Genomic DNA, 26,684 nt, shown 5'->3' with positions numbered 1-26,684 from the left:
ATTTATCTTTCATTAAGCTACCATATTTATTTTTCCCTCGTCTTTCATTTGCCTTGGTTTGTTTTCTTTGCCTCATTTTCTTTAACCCTCTTCTTCTTTTTGTTCCTCTTTATCGCCACTTTTTCTTTAATCTTCAAGTTTTTCTATAACAATCTTTCATTAAGCTATATTTATTTTCTTCCTTTTATGTTTTCGTGAACCGTCTTCCCTTGCTCCACTTTAAGACCTTTTTTTTATTTCATGGCTTGTGTTTCCTTATCTCCATACTTGCCTACTATTCCTCTTTTTAATTTTCCTCGTCTGCCTTTCATTCATCCTTATCCCTTACTTTTTTCTATTTTTTTTTGGTCCTCTCAATCGTGAATGTCCTTTATCTCCATACTTCTTTTGGTCAACCTTTTTTTTTCTTTCCCTTTCATAAATATTGTTCGTTTTATTTTCCTCTCCTTGATTAATATATTTATCATCGTTTCATATTCACTATTTTATCTTTTTGCTAAATTTTACTCCTCGTTCTTATTTTTGTCGCGTTGCAATTGTAATATATTTTTTCCTTTCGTCTTCACTATTTTAACTCTCTCCCCCATTCTTTTCCATTCATGTAACTCTCTCTCTCTCTCTCTCTCTCTCTCTCTCTCTCTCTCTCTCTCTCTCTCTCTCTCTCTCTCTCTTCCTTTCCCTTCCCTTCCCTTTCTTTCCCTTCCCTTTCTTTCCCTCCTCTTCTCTTCCCTTTCCATCCCTTCCCTTCCCTTCCCTTTTCTTTCCTTCCCTGCTCTTCTCTTCCCTTCCCTTCCCTTTCCTTCCTCCACTCCCCTCCCTCTTGTCTTGTACCTCTGTTTTTTCCTTTACTGTTTAATCTGTTTCTCATTTCGTCCGTTGTTTCCTCATGTCCAGTCTGTCTTTCCCCTTCTTTATCCTAATATCACCGTGTCCCTTTCGCTTTATTCATTCCTTTCCCTTTCCCTCCTCTTATACCTCAGTCATTGCCTCACCATCTCCCTCACTCCTTATTATCGTTCATCCCTTCCGTTTGTTCATTCATTCCTTTATTCCTCTCCTTACTTCAGCTCTTCCCCCTTTTTTCATCCTTTTCCCTTCCCTCGCCTTTCCCCCTTATCTAAACCCTCACTTCCTTCCTTCACCCATCACCTTTTAGCCCCCTTCCCTCCTTTCCATCACTCCCTTTTCCCTTCTCTCCCTCTTCCTCTTCCCTCCTCACTAACTTCACCCCTACCTTCTCTCACCTCCCTCACCCCTCACCCCTTCCCCACCCATCACCCCTTCCCTCACCCCTTCACCCAGCCCCATATCGGTAACAAAAGCTCCCTTGTGTGTGTCCCTTTCTTGCCATGGGTGAGAGGAAGGGGCTGTTTAGGTCTGTCCTTGTCCTCATAAGTGAAAGGGTCGTGAGGGGAGGACAGAGAGGGGAATGGGAAAGGGAAGAGGAAGAAGGGTATCGGAAGGGAGGAGTAGGAAGGGGTGAGAGGAAGAGAAGCAGGGAAGGGCACTGGAAGATGAGGAAGACGAGAAAGGGAAAGAGGAAACAATCAAGTAAGAAAAAAGAGAGGAAGCAGAAAAGAGAATTAAACGTAGGAAGAGAAGACAAAAGACAAAAAAGAAGAGGAAGAGGGTGATGGAAAGGAGAGAAAAAGGAGGAGGAAGAAAAAAAGAATGGGTGAGAGGAAGTGAAGTAGGGAAGAGGAGGAAGGATATGTGAAGGGGAGGAGGATATGGAGGGTAGGAGAAACGGGAAACGTGAGGGAAGGGTAGGAGATTGTTAAGGAGAAGAGGAGGAGGAGGAGAACGGAGTGGGTGAGTCAGCGGTGAGGACACACACACACACACACACACACACACACACAAGGAGATGGTCACGATGGTTTGCCTAATTAGTAAAGAAATACAAGACAGATGGTAAGCCTTTTATGTGCACATCATTATAACACACACACACACACACACACACACAGACGGAGTAGTGATTGTTAATTAGTGAGCGGGAGTGCCCTTGTAATAGGATGCGACATGGGAAACAAACAAACAAACAAAAAATATAAGTCGGGAATAGTATGGTGATTCAAAGTTCTCGGAAAAATATAACTGCTACTACTACTACTACTACTACTACTACTACCATCATGTCACCACCACTACTACCACAATCACCACCACCACCACCAAGCACCTGAACAAACAACTCTCACTAACATACTAAATACACATTGTCAAGAGGATCAAGGGTTTGGATTCTCTGAGAGGAGGTTCAGAATCCTTTGTTTGGCTACTCGTCGTTGGAGTGTCTCGCTGCTTCGTTCATTCCTTTATAATTGTCGCTCGTGTCATTTTTAGGGATGATTAACGTCGCTTCCCAGAATGGTTAGGACGGAGTGCCAAGAGAGAGAGAGAGAGAGAGAGAGAGAGAGTTTTGTAGTTTCGTTGTGTATTTTCTTCCTCACTTTCCCTTCCTATCACAATACTTCTCTCGCTCTCTCTCTCTCTCTCTCTCTCTCCACACACACACACACACACACACACACACACACACACACACACACACACATTTTTCCGTGCCTCACCGAATCTCAGGAAATGACGATGACGTTAAGAGCATTTCGTGGAGGTTGTATTAAATTGCTGTCCTTCTCCTCCTCCTCCTCCTCCTCCTCCTCCTCCTCCTCCTCCTCCTCCACCTCACTCACGTCCAGTACGACACAGAAAAATGTATACAGAGACTTGTTTGTTTAGCATTCTCGAGAGGAAGAGGAAGAGGTGGAGGAGGAGGAGGAGGAGGAGACAGAAATGGAGGCAAGGTGTTTTGGAGAGACCGATGGAGTGTTGGCTGTCTTGAGTCCCGAGAGAGAGAGGGAGAGATGGAAGAGACGTGGAGGGAGGGAGGGAGGGAGAGATGGGAAGGGAAGAGTAGTGGAGGAAGATTGGGAGGCGAGAGGTTGCGAGATACGGAGATGAAATGGATGTTGTGGGAGGAAGAGGGAAGCGAAATGAAGTGGAGAGATGAGATGGAAGAAAAATAGGAAAATAGAAGGATGAGGAAGGAAGGGACTGATATTTTCTTTGTTTCTTTTTCTTCCGTTCTTACGTTTTTCCTTCCTATTGACACCATGTTACTGATTTTCATTTTTTTCCTCTTCCTCTTCCTCTCACCGATCTTCATATTTCTCTTCATTTCGTTACCGTGTTCCTCTTTTTCCTTATTTTGTCCACAGCTGTTCATATTCTTATACTCGATATTCGTAAAACACCATTTTTTTCTTATTATCTCCTAAAAGGGTGATTTCATTATTTTTTTCAGTCTGGACATCTTTTTGATCTCACCTCGGTATTTTTTATTTGATTCATCGTCTGTTTAACTGCTGTATGGCTTATCCACTCTTTCTTTCTTCATATGCTTCCTTATTCTCTCTCTCTCTCTCTCTCTCTCTCTCTCTCTCTCTCTCTCTCTCTCTCTCTCTCTCTCTCTCTCTGTTTTGTCTTCCACCGCTCTCTTACTGTCTTCATAACAAACAGGAAGTGCAGTAATAGCGTCGACTTTGCGACTGGAACGGAGATTGTCGTCCTCCTCCTCCGTCCTCCTCCTCCTCTTCCTCCTCCTCCTCCGCCTCCTCTTCTTCTTCTTCTTTCGCTTTCCTTTATCTTCTTATCTCTTCTTTCTTTTCTATTATCCTCTTATCTTTCTCTCCCCCGTTTCTGTAAGCCAGTTAAGAAGATTATGGCGGCATTGGTGGTTTTGGTGGTGATGGTGGTGATGATGAGGATGGGATGGTGTTGAAGGTGATGGTGGTGGTGATAGTGAAGGATTGGGAGTTTGATGGTCGTCTGTGTGTGTGTGTGTGTGTGTGTGTGTGTGTGTGTGTGTGTGTGTGTGTGTGTGTGTGTGTGTGATATCATCCCTTCGCCCCTTGTAAGGATAATGAGCTTGTGGAGAGGAAGGTGAGGGCGTGAGTGGGGGGGGGAGGAGTGGAGGTGAGGGAGGTACTGAGGAGGGGAATGAAGGGGAGAAAAGATATAGTGGAGGGGAAGGGGAGACTAAGGTGTGTGTGTGTGTGTGTGTGTGTGTGTGTGTGTGTGTGTGTGTGTGTGTGTGTGTGTGTGTGAGGGCAGGAAATGGGGAGGAGAGAGAGAGAGAGAGAGAGAGAGAGAGAGAGAGAGAGAGAGAGAGAGAGAGAGAGAGAGAGAGAGAGAAGCTGAGGGGATTAAAAGAAACAACAACAACAGCAACAACAACAACAACAACTAAAGGTAGAACATATTAGATAAGAAAACAGAGGAAGAAAAATATGGAAGGTCAATACAAGGAAATGGGAAAGGAAAAAAAATAAAAACAACGAGATAAGAAAATGAGAATCAGACAACCAATTAGGAAATGAAAAAATGTAGAAAGAAAAAGAGGAAGGATGAGAAAGGAAAGGAGGAGAGAAAGAATGATGAAGCGGCGGCATAGGAAGGAGACGGAAACAAAGGAAGCAATGAAGAAGAGGAAGAAAGAGAGAAAGAGGAAACAATCAAGAAAGAAAAAAAAGAGAGGAAGCAGAAAGAGAATCAAACATAGGAAGAGAAGACAAAAGACAAAGAAGCAGAGGAAGAGGGTGAAGGAAAGGAGAGAAAGAGAGGAAACAATCAAGAAAGAAAAAAAAAAGAGAGGAAGCAGAAAAGAGAATTAAACGTAGGAAGAGAAGACAAAAGACAAAGAAGCAGAGGAAGAGGGTGAAGGAAAGGAGAGAAAGAGAGGAAGGACTTGAAAAATAAGAAATAAGAGAAGAGGGAAAAAGGAGGAGTCTGGACAAAAACAGGAAGAGAATAAGAAGATAATAAGAAGGAAACAATAACGAGAATGGAGAAAATTGAAGGAACAAAATAGAAGAGGAAAGTAGGAAAGGAAGAATAGAAAAAAAGACCAATAGTAAAGACGAAAAGTAATAGAAAAGGAAGGAAAGACGAAGGAATAAGAAACATTAAATAGGAACAAGAAATAAAAAAAAGACTAGGAAGAAAGGAGGAGAAGAAGAAAAAAGAAGCAATAAAAGAATAAAAGAAAGGGAAGTAAAATGAAGTAGTAAAGAGAAGGAAGAAAGATGAAGTAATAAAAATGGAAGGAAAGGAAGAAGGGAAGAAAGAGGAGGCAATATAGAGGATTAAGGAAAGGTCAACATGAGACTCGCTATTTGTTTTGTTCATTATAACACGTAACTCCCACGTGACCTTCCCTTCCCCCTCCTCCTTTCCTTCTTATTCCTCCCCTCTCTTCTTCCCCTCTCCTCCCTTCTTATCTTTCCCTTCCCTTTTCCTTCCCTTCCCTACCCTTTCATTAACTCCCCTTCACCCTAGTTCCCCCTCCCCTCCCTTCCCCTTTCCTGACCTCCCCTCCCCCTCTCCCCTTCTCTCCCTTTTCCCTCTGTGTTGTTTTGATGTGTCACGTGACTGATAACTCTGCCACCCTCACCTCCAGCTGTCCTTGACCTCTCCATGACTCTGTGCTTCTTCTTCTTCTTCTTCTTCTTCTTCTTCTTCTTCTTCTTCTTCTTCTTCGTCTCCTCTTTCGTCTACTGCTTTCTTTTTCTTCGTCTGCTGCTTTCTTGTTCTTGTTCTTCTTGTTCTTCTTGTTCTTGTTCTTGTTCTTCTTTTTCGTGAAATCGAAACTTTAATCAACTAAATGTAGTATTGATAATTCTCTCTCTCTCTCTCTCTCTCTCTCTCTCTCTCTCTCTCTCTCTCTCTCTCTCTCTCTCACATCGGTCAGTAATTCTTCATCATGTCCTCTCTGTTAAAAATTTCTCCCCTTTAAAGGCTGAGTCACTCCCTCTTGTAACCTGAAGCCACTCTTTAAAGGGCGGAGAAGGAGAGAGGGAGGAGGAAAGGGAGGGAGAAAATGGAGGGGGTTAAGAGGAGGGAGTAGAGTGAGTCAGCCGTCACTTTTATGGAGGGGAAGTGTCGTGTGAAGTGGTGATGGGGATGTTTTAAAAGGATACCCCAAAATACCCAAGGATACAAGATTACATGAAGCCAGTCGGTCCACGCATGGCAGGTCCTGAGATGAAGTTACTTACAACCTGTCTTTTGAGTCTGTAAATCTATCTAACCTCTTTTTCTCCCCTTTTTCTTTACCACTTTCACGTTATTTTCATGCCTAAAAGTTTTCTTCCAATCCATTCCCTTTCCTTTCCTTTCCTTTCCTTTCCTTTCCTTTCCTTTCCTTTCCTTTCCTTTCCTTTTCTTTCCTTTCCTTTCCTCGCTCTCCTTTCCATTCCCTCCCTTTTCCATTTCCTCTCCGTATCTGTATTACCTTCTCGACTCCCTTACTTGTTCCATATAATTTATCCAACACCTTATATGTTTATCAGCGTGTGTCTGTGATTGTGGCGGTGGTGGTGGTAATGAGGGTTGACAAGGGGGGTGGGGGGGGGTGAATGATGTGCGTGATGAAGTTATGGTGTTGGGGATTTGATAGTTGTGATTGTGATGCTAATAGATGGTGGTTAAAATCTTGGTGGTGTTAGTCTTGTTGTGGTGGTGGTGGAGGTAGTGGTGTCGTAAAGAGGCGTTCATGATTATATATATATGGTGGTAGTGAAGGTGTTTGTGAAGGTGGTGGTGGTGGAGGTATTGGTGTGGTAGAGGGGAGTAATGATTGTGTAAGTGGTGGTAGTTAACCCGGTAGCAGCGACGGGCCAAATTTGTGGCTTTACCGTGTAGCAGCGACGGGCCAAATTTGTGGCTTTACCGTGTAGCAGCGACGGGCCAAATTTGTGGCTTTACCGTGTAGCAGCGACGGGCCAAATTTGTGGCTTTACCGTGTAGCAGCGACGGGCCAAATTTGTGGCTTTACCGTGTAGCAGCGACGGGCCAAATTTGTGCCATGATATAACCCCCCCAAAATAGATAATACATAAACTGATCACAAATGCTTTGATATATATTATGAAATGGTTTGTGTGAGGGGTGATTTTTTCTCATTTTTCATGCTTAGAGGGACCATTAGGAAACATGGGGATTTAAGATGGTGGTGGTGGTGAAGATGGTGTTGGAGTTGGAGGTAGTGGTGTCTTAAAGGGGAGGGAGTTCATGATTCTATAGGTGGTGGTAGTGAAGGTGTTTGTGATGGTAGTAGGGGTGGTGGTGGTGGTGGTGGTGCCGGGGCAAGGTGACGCCGCATCCACCACTCAAGCCCTGTATGGTGGTGCTTGTCCCCTCTGACGACCGCTCTTGAAGGGAAGGGAAGGAGGGAGGGAGGGAGGTACTGGAAGGCGAACATGGAAGGCTGGAGAGACGTGTAAGTGTCGAGGAAGGTTCAAGGAGAAAGGGTGATCCTCCTCGCTGGTTTGCTGGATATGCTGTTGGTGCTCAAGACTCCTGCAAGATTTTCATTAGTGTGGGAGGAAATTTTACTCTTTTAGTACCTTAAGCCCCGTTCACACTGTGCCGACTCTGGGCCACGACAACCCAGCGACTCCGGGAACACGAGGTCTTGGGTGTGAAATGTTGATATGCAAGGGTCGCACTGAGGGCCATATTCTTAAACATTTCTGCGCCCAAGCTCACACATTTGACATGGCTTTCGTAGGGGTTATGGGCCTTTCCAGGGGGTAGTTTAATGACCCCGGGGATAGTTTGACCCTTCTTCTGAACCCCGAACCCCAAAAAACAATCTCTAGAATCCGATTGATCATGTTTTCGTCCTTTGCAAATAGTTGATGTGGGTGTTGGTAGGGTCTAAGAATACGGGGCATAGTCTTTCCGACCATATGCGACCCTTCCACATCAAGATTTCACACCCAAGACTTCATATACCCCGAGTCGCTGGGTTGTCGTGGCCCATTGTCGGTACAGTGTGAACGGAGCTTTCTGCCTTGCCTTGCCTTGCCTTGCCTTGCCTCAATGCCTCCATCTCAGGTTTCGTCTCTAGCTGGTCTGTCGCTGGCGTGGTAAAAGTTTTCTAACCTACCAGTAATAAAGACTTTCCTCTTCTGTAAACAAACTTTTTCATTATCTAAATTTCAAGTTCTTTAACCTTTCGTTGATACTAACACTTGGCAGGGATTTCGTTCGCCCTGTAAAAGCAGTACGCGTTACCCTTGTTGAAGCTCCCCCCACACAGCACTTCAAAGCAGAGTATCGCCAAAGACTATAATTTTGTCTCATCAACTCCTCTGTTGTAGTTGTCTGTCTTCAGCCGTGCAAAGTTCTGCGTAGTTTCATAGTTGCTTTCATATATTTCCATGAATTCTCACCACTTCTAACTTGCTAACTTGTCAACTTAATGCCTCCGCCCCTTCAGCAGACTTGTTGCATGAGAAGTACAGTATCTCACCCCAGTGTATCTTATTGCAGTAACTGGCTCGTCCCTTCACTCTATCCCTTTTACTAATGAATTCTGGAACAACTGCTCCTTCTCTGTGTTTCCTTCTTGCTGCTTACACTCTTGAACGAGAAGAACCAAAACACCCCAAGAATTATAAGTATGTGTGTGTGTGTGTGTGTGTGTGTGTGTGTGTGTGTGTGTGTGTGTGTGTGTGTGTGTGTGTGTGTGTGTGTGTGTGTGTGTGTCCTTTTATGTGATTCATTATGTAGTAAAAAAAGAAGAAAAAAAAACACGTGACGGAGATGACGTTCACCCCCGCCCTTTATGGCCCTTCGCTGGTGACCCCCCCCCCGCACCTCATTAGCTTGTGTGTGTGTATGTGTGTGTGTGTGTGTGTGTCCGCGGCGCAGCAGGTACACACACACACACACACACACACACACACACACACACACACACACACGCCAATTAAGGACCTTCCCTGACCACTTCGACGCAGAAGAGAAGGAGGAAAAAGAGGAGGAGGAGAAAGTGGTGGAGGGGGAGGTGAGGGGAGGGAAAGGAAGGAGAATGACCACTCAGATGCAGAGGGAGGAAAGAAGGAAGGGAAGGAGAGAGAGAGAGGAGGAGGGAATGGAAATGAAAAAACATGGAAAGGGAATTTGCATCAGAGAAAGAAAGAACGAAAGGAAGAAATGCTGGAATGAGGGAAAGAAGGAAGAAAAAAAAACACAAATAAAGAAGGATGGAAGGAAGGAAGAGTGGGAGGTAAGATTAAGAAGATGGATGTAAAGAGAAAATAAAGAAAATAAAGTTAAAGAAAATGTGGTTGACAACTAAGAAGAAAAATATGAAAATTGAAGAAAGGTGAAAGAAAAGTATGGAGTGAAAATAAGGAAAAGAGAATAGACGAGGAAGAAAGAGAAAAGGAGGAGGAGGAGGAGGAGGAGGAGGAGGAGGAGGAGGAGTTGACAGAGGTGGTAATGGTTTGAATCTCATTTTAACTTTCCTCTTTTCGTCACCCGCGGAGAGAGAGAGAGAGAGAGAGAGAGAGAGCACAGTTGGTCATCATTATAGTCTCTGGTGCTGCTGAATCGTAAGACGTGATGAAGGAAAAAAGAACAAAACAAGGAATAAAAAAAAAAAAAAAAAAAATAGCCAACACATGACTTGGTCCCAGCTAAGCTATTTATTTTTTTGTTGTTGTTCAGGTTCATGAGTCACTAATACACTGTCCTTTGCCTTTTTATATATCTTGTTAGCTTGGTTCCCTTCCTTTTTTCATTCATTCATTAATTCTTTCATTCATCTGTTCATCGTTTACTTTATTATTCTTTGTTAGTCGTTCCACTTTTTTACTGTATTTGTATTTGTTTTTTTTTTTGTTTCCTTCTTCAACAATCGTACAATCTTACTTGCTTGTTTGTTTTTCTATCTTTCATTTTCTTTCATGTACTGCCAAGGTTATGCGAATGAAGCGGAAGTGTGTGTGTGTGTGGGGGGGGGGGGGGATAGGGGGCTGAGTGGGTGTTTATTGGGAATGCAAAAGCTACACACGGTGACCTTGTATGTGTGTGTGTGTGTGTGTGTGTGTGTGTGTGTGTATATTACACAGTGACCTTGTGTGTGTGTGTGTGTGTGTGTGTGTGTGTGTGTGTGTGTTTTTTATTTTTGAGAATCCAACAGCTATACTACACAGTGACCTTGTGTGTGTGTGTGTGTGTGTGTGTGTGTGTGTGTGTGTGTGTGTGTGTGTGCGTTTGTTATTATTGAGAATCCAACAGCTATACTACACAGTGACCTTGTGTGTGTGTGTGTGTGTGTGTGTGTGTGTGTGTGTGTGTTTGTTATTATTGAGAATCCAACAGCTATACTACACAGTGACCTTGTGTGTGTGTGTGTGTGTGTGTGTGTGTGTGTGTGTGTGTGTGCTCTCGGATTGATTATGCAACAGCCACACACGGCGACCATATGTGTAATCCATCATGGTCTGATCACGCTCTGAACTCGTGATCCCAAGGCAGCACCCTCCTTGAGTGCGCGTGGAACTCAGGTGACGGATCTCTGGGAATGGCTGGAGCCTCACACCCACACTCACACACACTTGGGAGGCGGGATACAGCCCCCGATGACACCCGGTATACCCATTCTTTTGGGTGGACAGGCTCACGAATTAAAGGAGATTGCCCATCCATCTCCACTCCGCCCGAGAATCGAATCCGGGACCTTCTGGCTTTGAGGCGAGCGATCTTACCTGTGCAATTCGGAGCTCGTGTGTGTGTGTGTGTGTGTGTGTGTGTGTGTGTGTGTGTGTGTGTGTGTGTGTGTTTAGCAACTTCCTGCCTCGTTGAAACTCCAGACGTTCACCATCTGGAGAGAATGGAGGGAAGAGAAGGGAGGAAGGGGAGATAATGAGATAATAACGTAAGAGAGGAGCAGAGAGTGGTGAAGACGAAAAGAGAGAATTGCAGTAAGACAGATAATATCAAACATAGAAAAGGTGGTTTGGAAGAAAGAAAAATAAATAAAGAATAAACCGTAAGTGCAGGATATGTCTAAAGAATTAATGATATGGAGAAATAGCAAATACAGAAGTTGATAAATGAGGAATTCCGTGGAGGAGGAGAAGGGGGAGGAGGAGGAGGAAAGAAAAACAAACAAGAATCTTAATATGGTATTGTTAGGTATTGTTTCATCCCTATAATTACCTTCCTTTCCTCTTTTTTCCCTCATTTGTTTAATCTTATGGGAGAAAAAAGAATCTGCCGTGAAGGTCGTCAGTTCTCTCTCTCTCTCTCTCTCTCTCTCTCTCTCTCTCTCTCTCTCTCTCTCTCTCTCTCTCTCTCTCTCTTCCCCCCCTCCCCCCCACCTCCCAGGCTCTCTTTTCCTCCCACCTTTATCGGGAGTAGTTTTATTGAGGAATAGTTTCAGTAGTTGTAGTGGTTGTTGGTCGACACACCGTGATGGGAACAACACACAACACGCGCCTGCCTGCCCGCCACCCCCGGGGCTGCCCTGCTGGCCGCCCTCCCGGACAGATGCACACGAGGAGATCCTTCATTTCAACCCATCCTCGTGCAGCTTTGGTGTTTGGACGCTGAAATACAATTTTTGTGTCCATCATCACTTGGGGGTTCTCGACAGCTCACTGGTGAAGTGCTGCACGTTATGATCTGAGAACTAATACCGGTGTTGGTTCGAATCCCTGAGCACATGAAAACTATGGGGACAGTTAGAATTATGCGTCATTTACAGTTATCAATTACAATAACGTCTCAGTTACAATTGTATGATATGACAATTACGTCGCAAATACAACTTTGTCTCAATTATAATTGTTACAAAAGATTTTTTATTGAAAAATTCCAGTGAGGTATTTATCTATTTTTTTTTTAAATTCCCCGTATTTCTTTCTCTTGCACTGTTGAAAGAAGATGAAAGAGAACCGATGGTTGCCTGAGGGGGAGAGGAACCTTTTTGGAGGAGAAAGAGTGGCAGACAGACAACATTATCGCGGTGAAGGAAGGTGGTTATGGTGGTTGTGTGTGTGTGTGTGTGTGTGTGTTTGTTGAAGGGGAAATTGTGGTGATGACTCTGATTAGTGGGTGATTGTTTGAAGGTCGACGGAGGGGGAGGTGAAGGGGGAAGAAAGGGAAGGCGCAACTAATGGGGCTGCATTGTTTTTGTATGAGTGCTGTGTGTGTGTGTGTGTGTGTGTGAGGGGATGACTTGCAGTTTGTGCTGTAGGCGACAGGAAGAGAGAGGGGCGGTGACGTTACTGCTAGTAATTTTGGTTATTTGATTTTCTTACCGATTCTTTTTCTAGGAAACTGATAAATTAAGCTGTACTTATCGAAATCAGTGCTATTACAAATTTGATCAGGAAGCACACAGCTGCAAGCAAACAGTCAACGTGTGGCTATAAAAGTATCTCTCACCAACCTGTACCCAACCTAATGGCTCACGTGCAACCGTCTTATTTAATGGGCTGGGCGCCTTGTATATGTGCTGCATCAGTTTTTATTATTTTGTTTATTGTTAGAATTATGAAAATATGCTATTTGTAAACAGTGATATCCTGAATATCAGCCTCCCACTCTTCCTGAAGAGAAAGGTGTACAATCAGTATATCCTGCCAGTACTAACATTCAGTTCGGAAACTTGGCGACTCACGAAAGATCTAAACAGACAGCCTAAAATCGCAGTAATATAAATGGAGAAAAAATGGTGAGCATAACATGGTCAGATAGGAGCCGAGCAACGTTGGCTCTATAGGGGCAGGCTAAAGTTGACCATCAACGACGAGAAATGGACTTGGGCTGGTCATGCCATGTGTATAACGGATAACATGGAAAACCAAAGCAATAAGAACAGCCCAGATATTGTAGGTATCAGGGCAAAGTCGTTAGACTGAGAACGTGATTGGGGCATAAAACTTATTTGCCGAAGCAGGACGGAGTGCGCCAACATCAAACAAAGGTGCAGGACGTTGAGAAAGGCTTCTGTCCTGCGGTGGATGTGTGATGGCTGCTGCTGCTAATGATGGTGATTTAGTAGTATCGGTTATGGGTTGGCATGCGGTAATGTGGTTGGACAATCGGTAACAGGCATTATATTATGGGGTAACATGGTATGCAGCATTGTAGTGGTGCTGTATGGGTAACAGGCTGTATGGGAAAGGGTACAACGATAGTGGTGCTTATGTATATGCTAGGATTGGTTGTAAGATAGTATGGGTTATGGAGTGGCATGGTGTTACGTAGTCAGGTAGTTATGGTGACTGTATGGTTACGATTGAATGTATATGAGTGGAGGTAACAGGAAGTACCATGTGAAGGTTACTGTCTCATTGATAGATTTCGTTATTGGACATTTTTTTCCTTTATTTGATAGATTGATTGATTGATAGATTTCGTTATTGGACATTTTTTTCCTTTTTTTTTGATAGATTGATTGATTGATTTCGTTATTGGACATTTTTATTCTTTTTTTGATAGATTGATTGATTGATAGATTTCGTTATTGGACATTTTTTTCCTTTTTTTGATAGATTGATTGATTGGTAGATTTCGTTATTGGACATTTTTTTCCTTTTTTTTGATAGATTGATTGATTGATAGATTTCGTTATTGGATATTTTTTTCCTTTATTTAATAGATTGATTGATTGATAGATTTCGTTATTGGACATTTTTTTCCTTTATTTAATAGATTGATTGATTGATAGATTTCGTTATTGGACATTTTTTTCCTTTTTTTTGATAGATTGATTGATTGATAGATTTCGTTATTGGACATTTTTTTCCTTTTTTTTGATAGATTGATTGATTGATAGATTTCGTTATTGGACATTTTTTTCCTTTTTTTTGATAGATTGATTGATTGATAGATTTCGTTATTGGACATTTTTTCCTTTATTTGATAGATTGGTTGATTGATAGATTTCGTTATTGGGCATTTTTTCCCTTTTTTTTGATAGATTGATTGATTGATAGATTTCGTTATTGGACATTTTTTTCCTTTATTTGATAGACTGATTGATTGATAGATTTCGTTATTGGGCATTTTTTTCCCCTTTTTTTAACAGTAAAGGAAACAGCTCTGGGGCAAAAAAAAAAAAAAAAAAAAAAAGAAAAAAAAGAAACAATAATGAAATAAAAAACCTTCATGCCGTATTACAGGAGGGCGGGGAGTCTAAAAGAGTTGTGAAAGTGAAGTGTGTTGGCATGATTGGCTGTTCATGACGTGAGGGGAGGGTGCGAGGCGATAGTTTGTGGTAGGGTTGGCAGCTTTATGTTGTAAGGGGTGGTAATCTTGACACCCGAACTGTGGCATTGTACCTTGATTGTGAGGGGTGATGGTGTGCTGTCGGGGTGATTAGTAAGGGACGGGTTAGTGGGTGATGGCGTGATTGGGGTGCGAGAAGTGGGGATGACGGACGCAGATGGAGGAGGAGGAGGAGGAAGAGGAGGAGGAATAGAAGTAGAAGAGGAAAAAAATGAATGATTAGTTGCACCAGTATTAAAAAAAAGTAGTAATATGTTGATAGCAAGAGGATGAGAAGGAGAAGGAGCAAGAGGAGCAGAAGGAGGCAGTGTTGGTAGTAAATGGAAAAGGAGAAGAAAAGAAAGGAGAACAAAAAGGAACAAAAGAAAAAAAAAACGAGTAATTACAATAGTGGTAGGAAAAAAAATAGTAATAGTAATATGGTAATAGCAAGAGGAGGAGGAAGAGGAGGAGGAGTGAGACTATGATTTGTGGTTTGAAGGTCGCCGCAACGCCAGGTGGAGGGGCAGGACACACACAGGTAAGACATCGCCGCTGCCAAAAACTTGTCTCGTTATTGACAGGTGGCCGCCGACTACCTGGGCCACCTTGTGCTTGCCCCGCCTCCTCCTCCTCCTCCTGCTTCTCATTATGCTTTTCCTCTTTCGTCTTCCCCCTCCTTCTGCTTCTGTTCTTGCTTGCTTGTTTTCCTCTGTTTTACTTGTTTAATTTATTCTTGTTCTGCTTTTTCATGTTTATGTTTTTTCTTGTTCTGTTTTTTTCCTTTTTCATCTTGTTCTTGTTCTTCTCCTCACTTTCTTTCTCTTTCTATTAACCAAACTTCATTTCATTCTCTTTTTCTCTCCCTTTTCCTGTTTTCCGTCTATCCTTTCACCTTTTGTCCTTCTTTATAACTTCCTCTTTTTCGACATTTTCATTTTTTCATTTTTTTCATTTTCATCTTTTTCGACATTTTCATCAGCCTTTCCCTTTCTTTCATCTCCTTTCTTTTCCCTCTTTGACCTCTCCTTTTTCTCCATACTTTCTAATCCCTCCCTCCCTCGCCCTCCCTCCCTTTTCTCCACCAAAGTTTATTTTAACCTAATAGACCTTTCCCCTTAATCACTTCTCTTTCAACAGGTAATCGCATTAGGGACCTTTAGATTACCTGCCCATTTACCTTTTAACGTCTGATTAATTAGTGAGCCCCACCTGGCCTCTGTCCGTCTCTAATGCGCGCTTTTCGTTTTACTTTTAACTCGTCTTTTTTTGTCTCGTCCTCTTTTTCCTTTCTTTATTTTTCTCTTCAACTTCTTTCTCTTTCTTTTCCCTGTCTTTATTTCTCTTTCCTTCCTTTCCCTTTCCTTTTCATTCTGTTTTCTTACTTTGTCTTGTCTTTTCCTTCCCTTCCCTTACCTTCCCATAGTATCCCATCACTTTCATTCCTTCCCTTCCCTTACCTTCCTTTCCCTTCTCTCTCATTTTTCATTAACAAAACTTTCCTCCTCCTCCTCATCATCATCATCATCATCATATCATCATCATCATCATCATCATCATCATCATCATCATCATCACCACCACTGGCAGCTCATCTCACGCTTTCATATTTCTTTTCCATCTCATGATTTATTTTCCCTTTTTTTCTTTTTTTCAATCTCACGGGTTCCAACACAGTGATTTCGCGTCACTGGGAGCCAGGTTGACGTTAAGGCATTTGGTCTTTTTCCGTTATTTTTTTTCCCTCTCTTCCTTCCTTTTTTTTTCTTTTTTCTTTGTCGTCGTATTGGAAAGCTGTTCAGTCCAAAGTTTCGGCGGACAGATAGTGGCGGGCAGAGTTGTGTGTGTGTGTGTGTGTGTGTGTGTGTGTGTGTGTTTCGGGAAAATTAAATCTTCAAGAAATCTATATAACAGTTTTCTTATAAGTTGCAGAGGTTCATCTCATTTTTCTTGTTGTTGTTGTTGTTGTTGTTGTTGTTAGTATAAATGAAAAGGTTAAATGTACACTTAATTTTTCATTTTTTTTATTAATTTATGTCTGCTAAGAATTTGTATTTTTCAGCGTACAACTTTATCTGTAAGCATAAAGAAAAAAATGAAAAAATAAAAGAAAAAGCTGAAAAAAAGAAAAAAATACCTGTAAATTCATGACCACAGTTTTCTCCCATTTTCAAGCATGTCCTCTATTTGGGATATTTTGAAATCATTATTAGGCTAATCTTTCCCCTTCAGAAATACATCAGAATACATTGTGTAAAGAAAAAAAAAACAGGATAAATGGACGGGAAACGGAGGTCCAGAGGAAATATATGAGGAAAGGAAACAAGGCCAAGGAGGAAAAGGGGAGGGAAGGAAAATTAGGGAACTGAAAATAGAGGATAAAAGAGAAAGCTGAAGCAGGAACGGGTGGAGAAAGGAAAAAGGAAAAGAATTGCAAAGGAGAAGAGAAAAAAAAAATGATGATGGTGATTGTGACGATAATAATGATTGTGGTGATGATGATGATGATAAGATGGAGGAAGAAGAGGAGGAGGAAGAGGAAGAGGAGGAAGAGGAGGAGGAGAAAGAAGAAGAAGAAGAAGAAGAAACGTGTTCGGTCGTGGGAGATGTCACATTAATCTCATTGGCTTTCCTGACCACGCTTCTCCTCCTCCTCCTCCTCCTCCTCCTCCTCTTCCTTCTTCTCTTTTTCCTTCTAATCTTTCTCCTCCTCTTCTTTCTCCTCTTCTTCCTCCTCCTCCTCCTCTTCGTTTATGTCATGCGATACATTAGAGGTCTCTCTCTCTCTCTCTCTCTCTCTCTCTCTCTCTCTCTCTCTCTCTCTCTCTCTCTCTCTCTCTCCCCCCCCCCCCGCAGAGGAAAGCCCTTTAAAGGAGAATATGATCGGCCGCCTCGCCACATAATCTTAGTCAATATTCGGCTCCAATTCCTTCGTTATTATTATTATTATTTTTATCATCATCATCATCATCATCATTGTTATATTCATTGCTATGGTCCTCAATTATCCTCTTGTCATAGTTACCTTTATCATCATTGTAAAACTAATCACTACTACTACTACTACTACTACTACTACTACTACTACTACTACTACTACTACTACTACTACTACAATCACCACCACAACCACCATCACTACTAATACCACTACGACTTCTGCTTTATTTTGTTCACTGGCTATTCAGAAACGTGTACACTAAAGATAAAAAAAAAAGTAAAGAAATGCCCGTTCCTCACTCCGTACCCTGACCTAACTCTGACTTAATTAAGGAAGATTAAAGTCCTTGCAAGGTCAGTCCAGGTAGGGAGGAGGAGCAGGAATTAAGGTCAGGTGAGGTCAGATCGTTCAGGTGACGCAAGATCCTGCAATTGAAATAGAGTTCAGGTAAGTTACATAATGAGAGGTACATAAACTTACCTGTGATACCTGTAATTATTATCCTCCCACCTTGACGTTTTCTCTAATGACAAAATGTATACCTTGACTTTCTTCCTTGCTTTATCTGCGAAAGTGAAGCGAGCTTTAAAAGTAATATGAGTGGTTTTGCGATGGAGGAGAATGATGATGATGATGATGATGAGGAGGAGGAGGAGGAGGAGGAGGAGGAGGAGGAGGAGGAGGAATAAAAAGGATGAGGTGAAGAAGAGGAGGAAGGTGAGTGCTATTTTGGGAGGGAAAATTCTTGCCGGGAGACAGGTAATATGTGTGTGTGTGTGTGTGTGTGTGTGTGTGTGTGTGTGTGTGTGTGTGTGATTTATGTGTGTGGGGGAAGTCATAATATATACATTCTCTCCCTTCTTCCATTTCCTGTCTCTGCTTGTCTGTCTGTTTTTGTTTGTTGGTATATTTGTCTTATCTCTCTGTCTGTGTATCTTGTCCGTGTGGTTGTATGTTTGTTTTATAATTGTTTTTATGCGTTTGTTTGTTCCTGTTTTTTTTTGTGTGTGTGTGTGTGTGTCTGTGCCTGTTTGCTGTATGTAACTTTTTCTGGATCTTTCTGTCTCTGTTTCCTTGATGCTTTTTGGTCTGTGTTTGTGTTTGTCTGTGTATGCCTGTCTCTCTGTCTGTGTGTCTCTATGTCTGTCAGTCTGTTGCTTCTGTCTCTGTCTATCTTTCTACCTTCTCTCTCTCTATCTGTCAATCTATCTCTCCATTCGTTCAGACTCCATTTCATCTCTCTGCTTCCTCCTCTTTTACTTCTCTTTATCCATTGCAATATCCTTAAAACATTCCTTCACATCTTTTCCTCCTCTCTCTCTCCCTCTCTCTCTCTGTCCTTTCATCATGTTCCTTCAGACCCACGTATTCTGCATTACTTCCTTAATGGAGGTCTTATGCACTTGAGATATTGCTGTCTTGTATTATGTCTGATATTTAAGTGAACTTGTTTTTTGGTGTTCATTTTTTGTAACGTGAATTTGTTCCTTATTGACGCTTTGAGGTATGATTTCCAGTTCTTGTTTATTTCCGGCTTCTTTTTCTTTATTTTCCCGACGAAGGGCAATATTTTAAGCATTTCATTTTGTAACTTGTAACTGTATTCATTCAACTATGGTTCCTCAGTTATTTTTTGGGGTGGAATTTCTATAATTTTTCTGTTTGTTTTTTCTTTTGCTTTTTTTCCTTCAATGTTCATTATTTTCAGTATGTTCGTTAGACTGTAGGGAGTGGAAGTGTTTTTTTTTAGATCACCACATAACAGTTATCTTTCAATACGCACATTTTGTTTTCCATGCTACACTTTTTAGGCAATTTGTTATATTCCCTCTCTTTTTCAAACCGTCATGTGTTTATTTATGCATTTTTCCCCCAACATGTGACACATAAATAGTATATGGGCAAGATACTGTAGTTAATCTATTTTAAGGTCACTGCATAGGAAAAGATAGTCAAACTGGGGGTAAGCAACCATATATTTATACATGTTATTCTTTCCAGGAGTGATCGACTTTCATGCAGTTTTCTTTTAAGCAATATGTTACTTCCATTTGTTTTACGGTCACTGTATAGCAATCATATTTTTACACACATATTTCTTCTTTTCAGGAGTGCGCGATCTACATGCATCTGGCGGGTGTTTCAGCGCTGCAGGTGAGTGGAGTTGTTTGCATACCTGTCTGTCTGTTTGTCTATCTGCTGGCCGGGTAGGTCAGGGAAGGGGATGGTACCTGGAACGCCCGAGGGAATGCAGGTAAAGGGAAAAGATGTATTTATGTGTATTGTGATTGAGGACATTGTTTGGGAAGAGTATGAAGAGATGGAGAGATGGATCGGCAGAGGAATGGAGGAAGAACGAAACAGGGAGGAAAAATATGAGAAAGGGATGGATAGATGGATGAAGGAATGATGGAAGGATATGACAGAAATGGAAAGCTGTCAGAAGGTGGATAAAAAGACGGAAGAAGAAATGGATCAAGGATAAGACAGAAAGGGAAATATGTGAGAAAGTGGATGGATAGACGGATGGAGGAATGGAGGAAGGGAAAGGTTATGAAAGGGTGATAGATGGATTGAGGAATAGATAGAGGAAAGAAGAAAGAAACGTCGATATAAGTAAGAGGGGGAATGGATATGAATAACTTGAGGGATGAATTGACGAAGAAATGAGGGAAAGGAAAAAGGAAGGGCGAGAAAGAGAAGACGAAGTAAACGGAGATGAACAGAGGGAGAGTGGACGGTGGAGGCAGGAAGGAAAAGGGGAAAGGAAAGGAAACAGGAGGGGGAAGGACATGGAATGACAGACATATCGAAAGAAAAAAGTAATAGGCATTGAAGACAGGAAAGAGATAAAAATGCGTATAGGTGGATAGCTTAAAAAAGGAGGAAGACGAGAAAGAGGGTGGAAAGAAGAGAGGGATAAAAGAACACAGAGATTGATGATGGAGGACTGAAAAAAGAAAAAGAGAAGCAAGGAAAAGAGAAGAAGGGAAGATAAAAATAGAGGTCAGAGTGTGAGTGACAGATGGATCAGAGAGGAAAAATAGGAGAGGAAAAGTGAGAGATGGAGTCAGGGAGAGTGACGGAGAGGGACAAAGCGAATAAGAGGAAAAAGAGGGAGGGGGGGAGGGGAGAGGGAAGATAAGGTCAAGGTCACGTGAGGGGAAATGACTCTTTTGACCTTGCGGCGAAACTGACTAACTTGTGATTGGATAGCGCCAGAAGGACACGGTGACCTTTGTTTGTGTGTGTGTGTGTGTGTGTGTGTGTGTGTGTGTGTGTGTGTGTGTGTGTGTGTGTGTGTGTGTGTGTGAAGATGAATGGACTAACTGTGGCTGTTGATGATGAATATAATGATGATGATGATGATGATGATGGTGAGAAGAGGACGTGTAGGAAAAAAAGGATGAAGGGACGTGGAGAAAGAGAAGTGAAAGATGGAAAGGAGCAAGACGAGTAGGAGGAGGAAGAGGAGGAGGAGGAGGAGGAGGAGGAGGAGGAGGAATAGGTTCATGCAATTTCCTGTCCTCCTCTGTCTCCTCCTCGCTCCTATTCCTTTCTCGTTTCTGTCCTCCTTCACGTCCCTCCTCTCGTCCTCTCCTACGTTACTGTGGGTTAACTTTTAGCCCTCCTCCTCCTCCTCCTTCTCCAGGCTACTCAGTTGAAGCCGCACTGACCTTCTTCTCCCTTTAAGAGCCCTTCAGGTGGCCGTCAGGTGGGCGTCACGTGAGCCTCCCGAGCCACCAACACCTGGCCAAAGCTTCATTACAGCGTTAAGGGAGCGTTTCTCCGCCCTAAACACGCGGGCATGTCACTCCTTAGCCTGCCACTGAGGGCCGGGCTGTTTCCCTTCAAGTGGTGGTGATGGGGGTAGAGGTTATGGTGGCTGCGGTGGTTCTTCTTGTTTATGTGATGGTAAAGCCGTTCTTTAGATGGTCATTCTTCTTAAGGTTCTTCTGTCTCTGCATTCTAAGTTGTTTTTGTTAGTGAAGGCATAGCGGTCTTCTTTAATTGAGGTGTTGAAGGAACTCTTTGAGTGTACAGGATGGTATGTTTTTGTTGCAGTGTGATGGATATGTTTGAAGTGATTTTACTTTATACGATGTTAAAGAAGAATATTAAGTGTTTTTTTTTGTTACGATGTTGAGAGAATTTATGTTGTGACTTCCTCTACGTTTTGTCTGCAAGGTTAGGTGTCCAGTACAGAACTCTAGAAGTTAGTATTTCTTTTCTTTTAATTTCGTCCACTTAAACTGATTCTGATTTGACGGCTGTTAGAACTGAATACTTAAAACATCAAATGTGTCGTTGTACAAAAAGTGGAACTCCTCCCTTTCTTTCCTCTCTTCCTTGGGGTGATATAGCCAACCAACGCCACAACACAACGCAACACTCAACCACCGTTGCAAAGGTGTGCCCCAAAGACTTCATCGACTATGTGAAACATCCGGGGACCAGTTATTCCAAATTCAACAAGTGTATGTGATTACTATAATATACTATTCTGATACACACGCTTTTCTCCTCAGTGAATCCACCTTATTTCCGAGACTTCTGCTGCTGGTATAGTTAGTGTATTGCAGTATAAGAGGAATAGTTCAGATCCATGAGGAAAGAAGTCGTTAAGTAGATGTTAGTGTCGTTATTAAAAGTAAAAATATAATGAGAATACCAATAAGATTAAGATTTTACTGAATGATCAGATATTAAGTAAGAAACAGTTAAGTAAGTAATCCCTGTGAAAACCCCGAAACATTCCCCGCTTGTCGCCACAACACTGTGTGGGCACTGACGCAGCGGCAACACGCGACACTGGCGTCAACACCTTAGCAACCCTTGGCCGGGGAAGCCCCTGACGCCGCTCCTCGGTGTCGCCGCCGCCTGCGGGCCCTCAGGAGCTGCCGCTGCCGCTCGATCGCTGCCAGGCGGTTCTTGATCTTGGCCTGGACGGCGCGCACCTCGGCGGGCGGCCCCGTGATGGTGACGCTGCGGGACTCCGTGTCGATGGCGGGCGGCACAGACACCCTCACGCCGGGGTGCTGCTGCTGCAGCTTCAGGAGCTCCTCGCCCCCGGGGCCCACCACGAGGCGCCGCCTGTTGGGCGCCACGTCCAGCACCGCCGTGGCCACGGCCTGCTGGCGGAGCCGTGCAGCCTCGCGTAGCTGAGCCTCGATTTCCTGGAGGCGCGCGGCGACTTCCCGCGATGCGGCGACCGCCTGGCTCTTGGGGCCCCTGAAGGTTACGTGGGCGTCGGCGTCCTTCGGCAGCGGCACCGCCACGTGCACGCCGGGGTAGTCCCGCCGCAGCTGCCGGACCGTGTCCCCGCGCGGGCCGATGACGTGCCTGCGTCTGGCCGGCGGCACCGGCAGCCGCACCGTCACCACGTCCTCCTGCCAGGACTGCCGCACGCTGTGGAGGGGCGGGCTGGGCGGGGCTGCCTTGGGCTGGGCCGGGGCGGGCTTCTTTTTCCTCCTGGTGACTTTCTCCGTAACATTCTTCACCACAGATTTGGCCTTTTCCATGACCTCAGGCTTTGGCACCGCCTTCTTCTTGACCTCAGGCTTTGGCGCCGCCTTCTTCTTGACCTCAGGCTTTGGCACCGCCTTCTTCTTGACCTCAGGCTTTGGCACCGCCTTTTCCATGACCTCAGGCTTTGGCACCGCCTTCTTCTTGACCTCAGGCTTTGGCGCCGCCTTCTTCTTGACCTCAGGCTTTGGCACCGCCTTTCCCTTGGCTTCAGCCTTTGGCGCCTCTTTCTTCTTGACGTCAGGCTTTGGCACCGCCTTTTCCTTGGCTTCAGCCTTTGGCGCCTCTTTCTTCTTGACGTCAGGCTTTGGCACCGCCTTTCCCTTGGCTTCATCCTTTGGCGCCGCCTTCTTCTTGACCTCAGGCTTTGGCACCGCCTTTCCCTTGGCTTCATCCTTTGGCGCCGCCTTCTTCTTGACCTCAGGCTTTGGCACCGCCTTTTCCTTGGTCTCAGCCTTTGGCGCCGCCTTCTTCTTGACCTCAGGCTTTGGCACCGCCTTTCCCTTGGCTTCAGCCTTTGGCGCCGCCTTCTTCTTGACGTCAGTCTTGGCATCCGTCTTGTGATCGTCTTTGACTTGTGCGTCACCAGATGCCTTCAGCACATCGGCGGGGCCAAGGTTCTTGCGCTTCCTTTTCCTTTTCTTTTTCATGGCCGCCTTACCCTCGGAGGGCGCCGCCTCCGCCGCCAGCGTGCTGCTCAGCGGCTCCTGGCCCGCGAGACCCTCGGGGTCCTCGCTCACCACTTTATTCTGCACAAAGTCGTCTGGAACTGACGACACTTCGGCCGCTTCCTCTGTTTTATCGGCGGCCTTGTTATCGGCATCGTCATCTGTACTTTCCACCTCTGTGTACACTGTGCCACCGCCTTCTTCCTCCACCTCCTCACACTCCACTGTCTCTGCAGTGGCCAACACATTCATATTCTCAGGATCTTTCACCACCTCAAACGCCACACAGTCCTCTACAGCGGATGATAAGACTGTAGGTGTAGTTGACTCTACAGTCACAGACTCATCGTCTGGTGGCGTGGCGCTGCTCTCCTCCTTCTTCACCATCAACTCTTCCACAACTGCTGTCGCTGTTGTCCAAGTTTCCTCCGTTACATTCACATCGGCTGCCGGGGTTGCCCAATCTTCCACCAGTGCCTCGCCGGCATCGGCTTCAGGGGCATCCACGAAACAGTCGTCGCTTGGGCTTTCCTGATGCCCATTAACCCCCTTCACTGAGCGGCGGACGAGGCGACGCGCGGCCATGAGGCCCAGAGGCACCGCCAGCGCCAGGATGATGCCCCAGCACAGGCGGGCCCCGAAAGCTTCGTGGTCGTGCTCGGCCTCGACCACCCGCTCCTCCAGGCAGGCAAGGAGCCGCCCTGCCTGGCGGGGCTGCAGCAGCAGCCGCCACCAGCAGGCCGACGCCTCGCCCGGCACCAGCCCACAAGCCTCCAGGGGGTCCAGAGGGGGGTTGGGGCGCAGGGGGCCGAGCCACCCTTGGCGGGCCAGCATCTCCCGCGCCCGCCACACGTTGGTGGCGTGGAGGCCCTTGTCCTCCCACGCCTGCACCGCCTCGCACACCCGCGAGGCGGTGGTCGCGGCCTTCCACGCCGCGCCGCCGAGCAGGGCACCAAGGCCCAGCACGGCGCCCATGAGAGTGGCCTTTACGATGGCCTGTTTGACGGTCTTCATTGCGATGGGGAGTTCCATTTCAATCTGAAGATGTGTATTTCAAAGGTAACCTTTGAATTGTAAAAGTACGGAAAGACGCTGCAAGGACCTTAGCGGAGAAAGGGGATGGTAACTTTGAGGGGGTTGGGGAACACACACACACACACACACCCGGGAGGCGGGACACAAGCTACGACTGACCCCCGATACCCTTCACTGCAGGGTTGATAAAAGGCACGGATTGAACGAGATTGCCTATCTGTCTCTACCCAGCTAGGGAATGGAACATGGGGCCTCTCTTTTGTGGCAAGGTTTCTAATCATTTCAGTACTCAGCTTGTGTGTGTGTGTGTGTGTGTGTGTGTGTGTGTGTGTGTGTGTTCGTTTGCAAGGGAGGAGGAAGAAAACAAAATAATTGGAGATTAAAAGTAAAAAAAAACATTCTTCCCGACTTTTTACATATTTCTTTATAGGTTAAGTGAAAAATGAATGAGAGAGAGAGAGAGAGAGAGAGAGAGAGAGAGAGAGAGAGAGAGAGAGAGAGATGCTTCTGGCACTTATCCATAAAAAAAGGTAAAAAAACTGTTGGTAGCGTTATAAATTTTACGCTTTAATGCTTCCAAAGGCGCCGGACATTAATTATTCTTTTAGTTTTGAATTTTTAAGAGCGGTATTAGGTAGAGGTTAAATGTTAAGGGATGGGGATTATAATACTCTTCTCAATGTTTAAATTTGAGGAAGTCAGCTTAAAAGATTCTTAGCCTGTGAATGAAAGAATTGCTGCTTAAAGTTGACTAAATAGTGTTACGCTTCGGGAGGTGGAGGATGAGTGATGAACATAAGAACATAAGAACTTTGGAGTCTGCAAGAGGCCGGTAGGCTTGTACGAGGCAGCTCCTTTGAACCTAAGCTCCCGTGAATCTAATTGTAATATCACTGTCCATGATTTTATCTGATCTATTTTTGAATGTGACATTTGTTTTGGCACTCACCACGTGACTGCTCAGCTTGTTCCACTTATCTACCAGTCTCTTTGTAAACCAATTTTTGCCAATCTCCTTGTTGAATCTGAATTGATCCAGCTTGAACCCATTACTACGTGTCCTATCCGGTTCTCTTACCAACAGAATGAATATCCCCCTCATTAAAGCCCTTCATCCATTTATAAACCTCGATCATGTCTCCACGCACCCATCGCCTTTCTAGAGAATGCAAGTTTAACTGTTTAACTCTAACAACTTTAACTGAACGCGTGGGTGTTGCGAACGTGGTGTCGTCATTGGATGTGTTGAACGCGGGGTGCACAGTCAAAGCTCCACCGTTGTCGTATTGCAATTTCCATCCATCACCAAGTTGCCGTAGATCACCCTCATGCTCTCCATAAATCCATCACTCTTGTCAAGGGAACCACCCAGGGGCAGCATAGGCCGAGCAGGAAGATAAATTATCACGGCAGTATAAACATTCCACCAGCTCCACTAATGCGCCGCAGCAGACCAGCGGTGCCCACCCTTCAAGTTAAATACGGCGATGTTGTTGGGAGGCAGCTTAGCGTTGGATTTGAAGATATTTTATTACTGTACGTTGACACCTGCTCTCACTTTGTGTTAAAACTCTAGAGAGGAGTCATTTAAGAGGACAGTCGTGGGTTGTGTACAGGTTGGCCAGGTATTCCTCGGTTTTATTATTGATATCATTATTATTATTATTATTATTATTATTATTATTATCATTATTATTATTATTATTATTATTATTATTATTATTATTATTATTATTATTATTATTATTGTAAGGAAAAGTATTACGAGTATTTCTAATGATTCTCTCAAAGTGGTATAAGTACTCCACTTCCGGTAATGGAGAAATTTCATTGAACATTTTAGTGATATATTTTTAGGTTATCCTAGAATTACTGTTAGTCTGGTATGTATTACTATCAATTAAGGAAGATCGTGTAAAATTAACTTTTCTAGGTTATAGCCCATTCCTTCCTCGCATGCTCCACTCGTTTTGGAAGAAAGGAGAATTGAAATATGTCTTGTCATCGAGACGCATGGAGGAACCCAAGAGGAGACATTCCAGGAAACGCGGCATGGTCTCGTTTGCAGCAATGGTATCTTTATTTTTATTTTCCTTGGCAGAGATGGTTCAGAGGGTACGAAGGGTTTGTGGGAGCACGATAACAATAACGAGTCAAGAGAGAGAGAGAGAGAGAGAGAGAGAGAGAGAGAGAGAGAGAGAGAGAGAGATGGGCAGAGGAGATAAAAACAAAGGTGAAACTTGAACAAAACAAAATTGAAGTGGAAAAGTTTGGCAGCCTCACGTCCTGAAACGGAAGAAACAAACAAACAAACAAACAAACAAAAAATATACAGTCAGTCAGCATGCGATTGTAAAAAGCAGTTTGACCACACGGGACGGCATGAAAATAACACGTTTGAAATCTTTGCTGGCTTTAAATGTAATTGTTTCACG

The 26,684-nt window shown here is 44.1% G+C and overlaps 2 protein-coding genes across 52 annotated transcripts in view; one reads left to right on the top strand and one right to left on the bottom strand.

Moving 5' to 3' along the window:
• The window catches only part of LOC126987906 (uncharacterized), a 298,554-nt gene that overhangs the window by 60,507 nt on the left and 211,363 nt on the right, over window positions 1–26,684 (top strand). For both annotated transcript variants that reach the window (XM_050845484.1, XM_050845482.1), the window contains exon 2: window positions 19,130–19,174. The gene's annotated coding sequence lies outside the window, so the exon portion shown is untranslated. The remainder of the gene's footprint in view (window positions 1–19,129; window positions 19,175–26,684) is intronic.
• Window positions 21,288–26,684, bottom strand: part of LOC126987905 (nucleolar protein dao-5-like) — a 51,722-nt gene continuing 46,325 nt past the window's right edge. For 4 of the 50 annotated variants that reach the window (XM_050845427.1, XM_050845439.1, XM_050845440.1 and 1 more), the window contains 2 exons: window positions 22,846–22,965; window positions 21,289–22,725 (listed from right to left, as the gene is read on the bottom strand). In XM_050845427.1, the coding sequence (XP_050701384.1) occupies window positions 21,847–22,725; window positions 22,846–22,965 (999 nt within the window). In that variant the 3' untranslated portion in view covers window positions 21,289–21,846. Of the gene's footprint in view, window positions 23,488–26,684 lie in introns of all 50 variants that reach the window. The other 46 variants (XM_050845429.1, XM_050845435.1, XM_050845445.1 and 43 more) reach the window with 41 other exon arrangements.

This window comes from Eriocheir sinensis, chromosome 67 (genome assembly GCF_024679095.1).
Source record: "Eriocheir sinensis breed Jianghai 21 chromosome 67, ASM2467909v1, whole genome shotgun sequence".
Lineage (NCBI taxonomy): Eukaryota > Metazoa > Arthropoda > Malacostraca > Decapoda > Varunidae > Eriocheir > Eriocheir sinensis.
This window is presented reverse-complemented; position numbering and strand designations above follow the sequence as displayed.